Source organism: Buceros rhinoceros, unplaced genomic scaffold (genome assembly GCF_000710305.1).
Source record: "Buceros rhinoceros silvestris isolate BGI_N320 unplaced genomic scaffold, ASM71030v1 scaffold7789, whole genome shotgun sequence".
NCBI lineage: Eukaryota > Metazoa > Chordata > Aves > Bucerotiformes > Bucerotidae > Buceros > Buceros rhinoceros.
The window spans coordinates 28,576-38,409 of NW_010433184.1; the positions used below are offsets into that span (position 1 = coordinate 28,576).

A 9,834-nucleotide genomic window follows, 5' to 3' on the forward strand; every position below is an offset into this window, starting at 1 on the left:
CAGGGAGAGGACTGATGCCTGCGGCGGGGGCTGCCCCTGCGCCCCTCAGCTGCCCTGCTCCTGGCCAGGGCTGGGATGGGCCCTGGTGGACCCCTGGACCTCTGGGAGCGGCTGGTCCAGGCAGGGTGCAGTCAGTGGGCTTTAGGGAAAACCAATGAATCCTCTCACCTACGACATATGGTTTTGCTGTGTACTTTGTTGCTGTTGCTGCTGCTGAATGAGCAATTGCTGCTGTTGCCGGCGCCGGGCTGTTCTCAGTTTTTCAAAGCGAGCCTCCATCTCCTCCAGCACCTTGGGAGTGTAGCGTACCACCAGCTTGACACTGTCCTTAGCCGCCTTCAGCAGCTCCACTGCCTTCTCGTGGTGCTCTCCTTCCACGCTCTGGGAGCAGGGAGAACAGATTCAGTAAGGAAAATGCTGCTCTGATCTAGAGCTCTGCCCTCTTTTTGATATGGAAAGGCTGTTGGGGTTTTAGAAAGTTCCCACCCCTTACATTTTTCAAGGGACCATTACGGGTAAGTGTTAAGATTTATGCACAGCTCGGAATGTTAATTTTTGTATTTTAAATAACCCAAATCTGTGTTAGGCTGCATTACAAACCTGATTTCTGATCTGTGTGGAAAGGAAGGGAAATACGCAATAAGCTTTATGTAAAAAAAATTAATGTTCAAAAAACCTCAAACCCCGCAGTAAAAACCCAAACAAACTGTTTGCAAGGCACAAAAATAAAATTCTGTGTAAATATTGGTATGAAACGAAGAAATTACAAGCTTGAAAAGGCAACTCCTTTCTTACACCCTGGCCCTGTTTGGATCCCTCCGAGAACGACATGCGGTGATTAAGAAGTCGCTGAGCCGCAGGCAAAGGAGCATGCCCGCTATTCCCGGGGACAACTTCTGTCTTAAATGGCATTGCTCACACGTTTAACATTTATGTGATATGGGTTCTCTTGGAAATAAAGTTACAACTGGTTAGTTGCAAGCAATCCAACACTAGCAACTGAAACAGTGCAAGTTCTTGCTGAAGGAATATGCATTTTCCCTCCCTTTCTGGAAAATGTTTTATAGTAAGATGATGCCTGCTGTGAAATCAAAAGTATTCCCAAAGGGCGCTCAACCTCTGATTCCTATGCTAACGTTGTTTGAAGCAGTGAATTTCTAAAAGGGGGAAGGTGACTCAGCTGTGAAAAGAACATTTAATTTCTACCATTACGTGGACTGACCGGCGTGCTTTTCAGACATGTGGATTGCTCCACACCTTAAGAGAAAGGAAGAAGTTTTCTAATGGTCTGTGATTGTCCATGATTGCTGTAGCATATATTCCAACAAACAAAAGTACCTCTGCACAGAAAAAAAAAGTCTGCACAACTGAGATCTTCACGTGGATTTTAGACCATTTAAAAATAAGTAATTTTCCTCCCACACATAAAATAAATCAAAGTTTACTACATGCTGTTATTTAAAACTCTGATGTTATTTAAAATGAAACTATATCTCTAGGCTTCTGAGGAGAAATAGCAGCCTTCAAAATATTAAGTCGGATTCATGCTAAAAGAATAACTTAGCATTGTTATAGCAACTGTCAGAAGAAAATTCTTTCTATTTTCATCTCTCCTATTTGACTAAGTAGCATTGTGCAAGAATTACTTCTGCTGTGGCACATTATGAGCTAGAAATAATAATTCAAAGGTTTCAAGAAACAGACACAATACATAAATAATATGAAAAACAGAATTCAAGCTTATCATCTTGCTATTTATCTTCCTTCTCCTGTTAAAGATCCTTCAACATATTAATACAAATAATTGTTTCATGTCTGGGTCAACTGCTTTGACTGAAGAGTTTTTACATAAATAGCAAGATGCTTTGGCAATATCAATACAACTTAAAGCAATAGTGAATGTCGTTTCAGGTGCTGTACGTAAATATACATTTGATTGTTGAGATAAACAGCTTCATGTTTTTGAACTGTATGTTTATGAAATTCCTCCAGTAGGTCTTGCATTCAAAGATCTTCAAGAAAATTTATGATCTGTGATGACCACATTTAATAGAAATTGTGATTGGGCTAAATCTGCTGAGCAAGTACTGCTCCCCAAAAGTAATTTGGAGAAAAAAGTTTCACTACAAAGATTTGAAATAGAGGAAATTGTTGCATAAGAAATAGTGAATGTATCTAATGCTCCAAAGAGATCGAAAATAAAAAGCTATAGAAGTAGAAGGTGTATTGTGAAACTGCTTTAATGAACAAGTCACAGACACAAATTAAAACCTCTTTCCCATGACTCCTACCCTGTAACTGCTCAATGTTAGAAGGCGTGATGATAACTAACATATACTGTAACTAGCTATCGTTTATAACCCATTGCTATGTGCGCGGTTTCGATACTGGGTTTTGTAAACACAGTTCTCACCTTAAGAGGAACCGTATAAAATTTGGCATTGTTTTGTATTTCATTTTTTGCTTGTGAATCGTAGTCAGTATGACGTGGTATGGACATTCAGAGGAAATGACACTGTGTTCTGAGTTGTTGTGAACAGTTTTGTGGTGGAACAGAATGAACTCTGAACAGTTTATGAACAAAAATTGTAACCTCCCAAGTTCCATGAAGTAGCTAAAATATTCATTTGCTTACAAAGTGTTGGATGGTTCTAACTGACACCAATAAGCAATTGTGATTGTAACTGTTCTGTAGGGGAATAACAAGATGTGTGTACTTTAATACTTCATACAACTTAGTAAACTGCATTTAATTCCTGGTTGCCTGTTTTCTTTCCCATTTGCCTCCGGCCTTGTTCTTCCAGGTTACAGCCACTATTTTCTAATTAGAAATGAAGGCTTTGACTTCGTTGCTATCCAGGTCAATGGAGAACTCCCACTGACTTGAATAGCAATGATACAGAATTAAGCTTAAAGCTCTGAACCATAACCAAAGAGGGGAAAATAACAGAGCCAAAGTAAAAGCGCTGCTAAATACGATTCCTACTCTCCAAACATACCTAACTCAGGTCTCAACAACTACAGTTTTCCGCTGCTATAAATATGATGGGTACACTTGCTCTTAACACCTCCACTGCTGCTTGCACTCACATTTCCAAGGCGATAAAAACGCTTCACCCGCATAGTGGTAGCTGCACAACTGAAATAGCAGAGCTCCTTGGAGTAGGGAAAAGAGCTTACACTAGCAAAGGAAGTTCTCTTGCTGTTTGAATTCTTCCACCTCCGCAAACCTCTGAGGCTGTGTTGGTGAAGGACTCCTGCTGGTATTAGTCACGGGATTTTGCTGACTGGATTACAGTGGTTGGGGACATTGTGAGGATCTGACACTCATTACTTTAGAACCACACACCAAACATGGGATTTAATAAATTTCTTTTGGAAAGTACATTTTTATTTACTGTGTTATTTTTGATGACATGTAGTTATGTAAATTTATGTCTGTATTTTCAATATTGCATTGGCAGATTGTACCAAAAAGAAAGATAGATACCAAATACTGTAGAGACAAGAAGCTGAAAGAACTGCAGATATGGTGTGAGGAAACACCAACTATTACTGTATCCACATTTACAGACTTGTCATAAAAGAAAAGAATCCCACTCATTTGCAGACAAAAAAGAGAATCTGACTGTTACTCCACAAGCTGAGAAACTAAGGAGAATATTTCTATTAGGTATCTGTAAAAAAATACTCGGATGACAGCCATTTTAAACCTATTTTGCCTCTCATTCTGTACCAGCTATCTGACAAATGCAGAATTTTTGCTCAATATGAACAGGCAGCAGGAAGTGCCTTTGCTGAGCCATTTGTAGGGCTTACTGCTTTCAGTTTCCTTTACTTTTAGGGACAAAAGTATGTTTCAAAATTCCCAGCATAATGAGAAAACACTTTTTTGACATCTGGCAAAACAGCTCAAGGAACAGTGGTCCCAGTCATGCCGGGATAGCAAACCTGGATCCTGAACACACAGCTCTAATTTTATATTGATAATTATAAAGTTGGATAACCACCAACTACTGAGCACAAACAAGTTACAGATATTTCATTTTCATTTCATGTTCCACTACTGAGCCATCTGTTGTATTGTACTTACTGCACACTATTTGCTTTTGTCCGGCTAAATTAAGAGACGCGCAGAGTGAACTGGTCCCAGTGAACAATGTTAAGTCTAGCCCTTTTTCCTCATATGTCTCAAGTCGTCTGCAAACAAATTACCACTTCTATAATCTTTGCCTTTTTTACAGATTATATTGTATGGGCTTAATGGGTGTACGAACAGTTGCTCATAGGCATTATTTCAAGTATGCAACTGCAAATCAAATTTTAAATTCTGTTGTTCAGACTCTGAACACACAAATATTTCTGTTGCGTCACTGGATCAACATCCTCATGTGCCTGCCTGCAACTGGGAATTTTATATTGTGCTTTTTTTGCTACATTAGCACATTCATGAATTTTTTTTTAACAGAGTATCATGAAACAGAGGTGACAACAGAGTCATATTCAATGCATCCTGACATCTGAAGGTTCACCACTTTCCGCTCTGTATTCGGCTAGATGCCGCTGACAGTAAAAGGATTTTTCAAGAACCATCCATCAATTAGTGAATAAAACCTCTTTTTATCTGCCTTTTTATTCACCTGTGGAAAGAAGTGCTGAACAACAACAAAATTATTTGATCTAATTCCAATCAGTGAAGTTTAGGCAATTTTCTCTACTAAACGTTCAGTCGATTTCTTTTTTCCTGAGACTAAATAATCTTTTCGGTGGGTTTTCTTTTTTTATTTTGTATCTTTTCTTTTTCATTGTGTACCGGAGCAAGCAAGCTTCCAGACCTATTATTCCTCTTTTGAGAACATGATGGTTGATAGCAGTGGTAAAAAGACTGTTTGAAATGTTGCACTGATATTTTGTTTCAAGAGAAAGGCAATAGCTATTGTTGAGAGCAACAGATGACAACATGAAAGCATGCAGAAAACAGCATTTTAGTCAGTCTTTATGGGCTTGCAACAAAGAAGAAATTTATGTTGGAAAGTCTTATATTTATGACTGGATTCAGGAATTTTTCCTACGTGCCTTCGGTGCATTTAAATGTGAGGTTTTGCATGCAAAAGGATTATGTTTTCATTGAGAGAAGTGTAGGGTTATATGCATGAGTATGCTTACCTTTTCAGTACTTTACATTCCCTTGTAAAAGGGAGCAAAAAGCAAAATTAAAGGCAGAATTTGACCCATATCATGTAATTGGAGCCTTATTTTTCCTGTTTCAACAGCCCTTTTATTTTTCCTCCTTATTGACATTCACAGCGAAACTACGGCAAACCGCTCCACTCCAAAGTATTGCCTTACATGAAAAACAACTATGCTTAAGAAGGTACCTTTTTACTGGGAACACACGCTCCCTGTATGTGTACATTTGTACCGCTGATTTCTCTGACTAACACCATAGCTGGATGAATGTCACTGAAAGAAATCTGGAATGTACCTTCCGTTACAAATCAGCACCAAACGTGCTTACCAAATTTCTTTTGATTTTATGTGTTCAAAGGCTCTGAAGGTCACAAGACTTATGTAGGCATCACTGTGCTTGGAAAGGTCTGTGTGTCTCAGAGGCTGTGAAGTGCAAGAACGATGAAGTCTGTTACTACACTTTTAATGCAAAACGAATTTGTGGAATTATCAATCAATTAATACATTTCCTTGGAAATTAAGCATGTGTTGGGGATTTGGAATGAAGTTCTTCAAGTACCTTCCCTTACAACAGAAACTGTAGTGGTACAGAGCTGCCAATGCATCCTTGCCTCACTGCATTACAAATGCACGCTGAAGGCCTCTCACAGAGCTAATTGTTTTTGTTTCATGTGGCTGCATTTTCAATCACGGTGTTAGAACAGCTGTGAAAAATGAAAATGCTGATGAAAATGAAAGCTCTATCAAATTTCCACATACCACTCCATTAACTGAAAGCAGCTGGTCCCCCCGCTTGAGCCCTCCATGTCTTTCTGCTACTCCTCCAGGAATGATGCGAGAAATATAAATAGGTGAATTTTGTTCCTTTCCTCCCATGACATTAAAGCCCAGGCCTTCATCAGTCTTTGGCAGCTCCACCACTCGTGGGTGCGAATGGCCTTCACTCGCAGCGAAGGCAGCAACTGTTGCCTGGAAGAAAAAAAAGAGTGATTTGTCGTTGTAGGGAGAACACTGATACACACCTCGTTGTTCATTTACAGAAAGAATTAATTCCTGTGGAAACATTTCGGAATCTTAGTCTGACTTTTTCTGATTATCTGAAAGCATTATAAAATATTAAGTTCCATGCTAATGCTTTTGAAATAAAGGAATAAGCAGAGGAATAGAGAGTTTAGGTGACTTGTCAAAGATAACACAGAAAGTTAGCAGCAGAGCCAGAAGTAGGCACTGGGGAGCCTGACTGTGTGGTGGTGAACACTTATGATCCCTAGGGCATTTCTTCTTCAGCTTTTCACAGAGACAAAATTTATTATCACTGTGGGATAAGATAGTGTGATCTCTACTGTGTTCCCATTTGAAATAGTGGATGAACCGATTTCTTAACTCTCTGCTCTGCTTTCAGAGGTATGGAATTCTTTAGTTTATTCTCTGGGCATAGCAGAAGATCCTAGAAGGCCATTCTTATCTTAAAAAGTTTAATTTATAGTATTTATGAAATCTTGCAAACTAAGTAACTCCTGAAACAAGAATAGGCATTTTTATAACGTAATTGGATCAAAACATTTATTGAAAAATTAAATCCTAAGACAATGGATTCATAACTCAATTAGAAAAATCCTAGATTATTAATCTTGCTCTAGCAAAAAATCCCACACAACAAACTTAAAGCTTGCATTCAGAAAAATATGACATCTTATATTTCATTTTTCACTACAAATATTCTCCTACTTACAGATTTTAGTAAATCATTAAATAAACATTTAAGAAAATCTTTTATCCTTTGGAATGTGTGTTTGTAGTCCAAACTGCTCAAACAACTCTGCATGACGCTAATGTTTTTTGAGCATCCTAGTAACGCTTATGCTGAATAGAAGCTAGTGGATGATGTGACATGATGGATCACTCTCTGTTACATGTTTTTGCACATGCAGTCCTTGTCATCATGCATACATTTTATGTCAGACATGAATGCACTAGGAGAATGCAATGCAGACAGCCCAGAAATAACCAGGAAATATTGTGATATTGAAACATTGCTCTGTAACCCTGCTGTTCTATATGAATAAGAAATGAGAATGGCAAACACTAATTGGATTTCTCCCCATTTACTATACAACATAGTAATAATTTCTATGTTTACCTGCAGTGCAGACAAATCAGGATTACATTCATATATAGAACCATAGACCTTACAAATTTACATTGTCCATTAACTTTCAATTAGAAGCAGGTTAAAATCAGAAGAACAGCCTACAGAAAAAGCCAATCTATTTAGTAAGGAAAATACACTGCCATTCAGTGTATATTAGGTTATTTGCTGGCTGCTAAACAGCTTGCTTCTCTAAAATGCTGTAGACATAATTTTGTAACACACTCCCAGCCTTCACCTTCTGATACAGCTTTAAATTAAAATCTCTTAACATAAATACATAGTGGTAAGATTTTAGCTCCGTCAGGATTTCAGGGAGTTTTGCCTTTTTTTCACAGGAGTAGGACCATAAAGAAATACCTCTATAAAAACAATTTATGGCTTTTGCAGGTTTACCTGTTTTGCATAGTATCTGCTATACCACCCAGAAGATGGTGTTGAGCACAAAATGATAATGGGAAAAAGCAAGCCACGGTGGATCTCCCTGTTTGGAACCATCTTTCTTTGTGCACGTTATGAAAACACAGAGCATATTTCATACAGGCACAAAGAATGGGTTCTTTCATGGTTGTGTGAATTCCCTTAGGAAATTATCATTTTAGTAGTAGCAGTAATGTAGCTGCCATGGTCTAAGGATATGAGAAAGGCAGGTCCACAGGGACAAAGAGACAATATATTTTATTAAAACAGGTAATACATCAGAAAAATATGGGCTTGCATTTGGCTGTGGAGTCTTTTGATGAGGCCATTTTTGCCATTGTTCATCCTTACTATTTGTTCGGTAACTACAGTTCCCACTAGTTAAAAGTGGAATATTGACTGTTTATAGTTTCTGTCTCCCAAATCATTGTGTCCCCTCTGGATGAGCTGTATGGGAAAACACTCCATTAAAATATTGGTTGTTGCAGGCAGACTTCTACAGAATGAACCAGTAGATTTGCTTTTGCAAAGCAACTTTTCAAAAAGCATCAAATTCCATAAAATCATTCTCTTTTCTTAAGCTACAGAAGCAGCATAAAGGTTGAAATTTTCCATTATGATTGTTACCTGAGAAGTAGCACTGGTTCTAGACTCTGGGCTGCCACTGATGTCTAATTTTTCTTACAGTGTACACACGAATACCTGAAACACACACGCGCACAGTCAATTACTAGGTCACTTTGGTAACACGTATTTCAACAGTTGCACATATCCTACCTTTGCAGTGGCCCTGGCTCGGAATTCGGGGCAGCCATTAACAGTTATGGTTTCATGCATGTATTGATACACCTAAAATATTCATGAAAATAAAATGAAATTAATTATAGAAGCAAAACAAGGACTTTATATCAACCCAGAGAGGACAGTTCCTTTCCCTTGTAAGACTGTGTTTCATTAATGCTATATTCATCCAATCACACAGCCAAGTCACTGCTAAACTTGTGGATGCTTAGGTTTACAAAGAACATCAATCTGTATCTCTCGTGACACTTTGCAAACTTAACTGTACATCTTCCAGCATGACACCCATCCCATCTCCAGCACAACACTTCCCAAAACCAAGACAGTTAAGTTCTATATTGTGAAAAATTTATTTCTCTGGGTAATTGATTTGAAAGCAAATGATCTGAACTGATTTGAGTAGTGTCTCCAACAATAGCTTCGTTTTTTCACTGAACTTCTCTATGAATTAAGGATTTAGGACACTGATGTTAAAAGCATATGTAAGTTGCTCAGCATACAGATGCTGAAGAATGGAAGTGAAAATAAAATTTTGGAGAAAGGTCACATACTGGTTTCCATCACTCATAGCTACGAACAGTGAAAAAGGTTTGCCGTCTGGTAGGTCAGACATGGACAATAGGTAAGTTTATCCTTTAGAAAGGAATTCTACATTCATATAAATGGCATACAATCAACATTGCCAGTATGTACAACTTCCTGTCTGTTGGGGTTTTTTTGTTGTTTTTTTTTTTTTTTTTTTTTTTTTTTTTTTCTAGTATACACTCCTGTCTCACTTTCTCCGGTGCTTAACTCTCCCTTTTAAACATCTTCAGTAAGGAGAAAGGAAGAAAAGTCCCTGATGCTGCCTTTGTTCTCTAGATTTGTTATACTCTTGGATAAAAAAAATTTTAAAAATGCCATGATATTAGCTAGTTATTTCGAAAGCAAACTTAAAAACCAAAAATATTTATATATGACATGATCTTCTCTTTATTTGAAAGACAAAGATTAATGCAAAGAAACAAAACATGTTATTTAATTTTCTTATAAAACCACCAAACAAATCCTATATGACACTGATTTACTCTAGGCATTTCCTCGACCTACTTCATCAGGAATTTTGTCTTTTTATGTGTTTTATGTCTCAGGCTGCATTCCTCTGACAGAACCTTTGCTGGTAAAGTATGTTAGGTTTTACAGCAATTTCTTTCTTAGGGTCCTTGAAGAACGCAGATTCAATTGTAATTTTCAAAATACATTTACCTTTCACTCATTTGGTGATACTTCAGCAG

The 9,834-nt window shown here is 37.8% G+C and overlaps 1 protein-coding gene across 1 annotated transcript in view; it reads right to left on the reverse strand.

Annotated features, from left to right (window-relative positions):
* Positions 1-168: 168 nt before the first annotated feature.
* LIN7A (lin-7 homolog A (C. elegans)) overlaps positions 169-9,834 on the reverse strand; it is a gene marked incomplete at its 5' end in the record, with an annotated part of 23,144 nt that continues 13,478 nt past the window's right edge. Inside the window, 3 exons of the mRNA XM_010144016.1 lie at positions 169-381; positions 5,950-6,159; positions 8,537-8,608. Of these exons, the coding sequence (XP_010142318.1) occupies positions 169-381; positions 5,950-6,159; positions 8,537-8,608 (495 nt within the window). The remainder of the gene's footprint in view (positions 382-5,949; positions 6,160-8,536; positions 8,609-9,834) is intronic.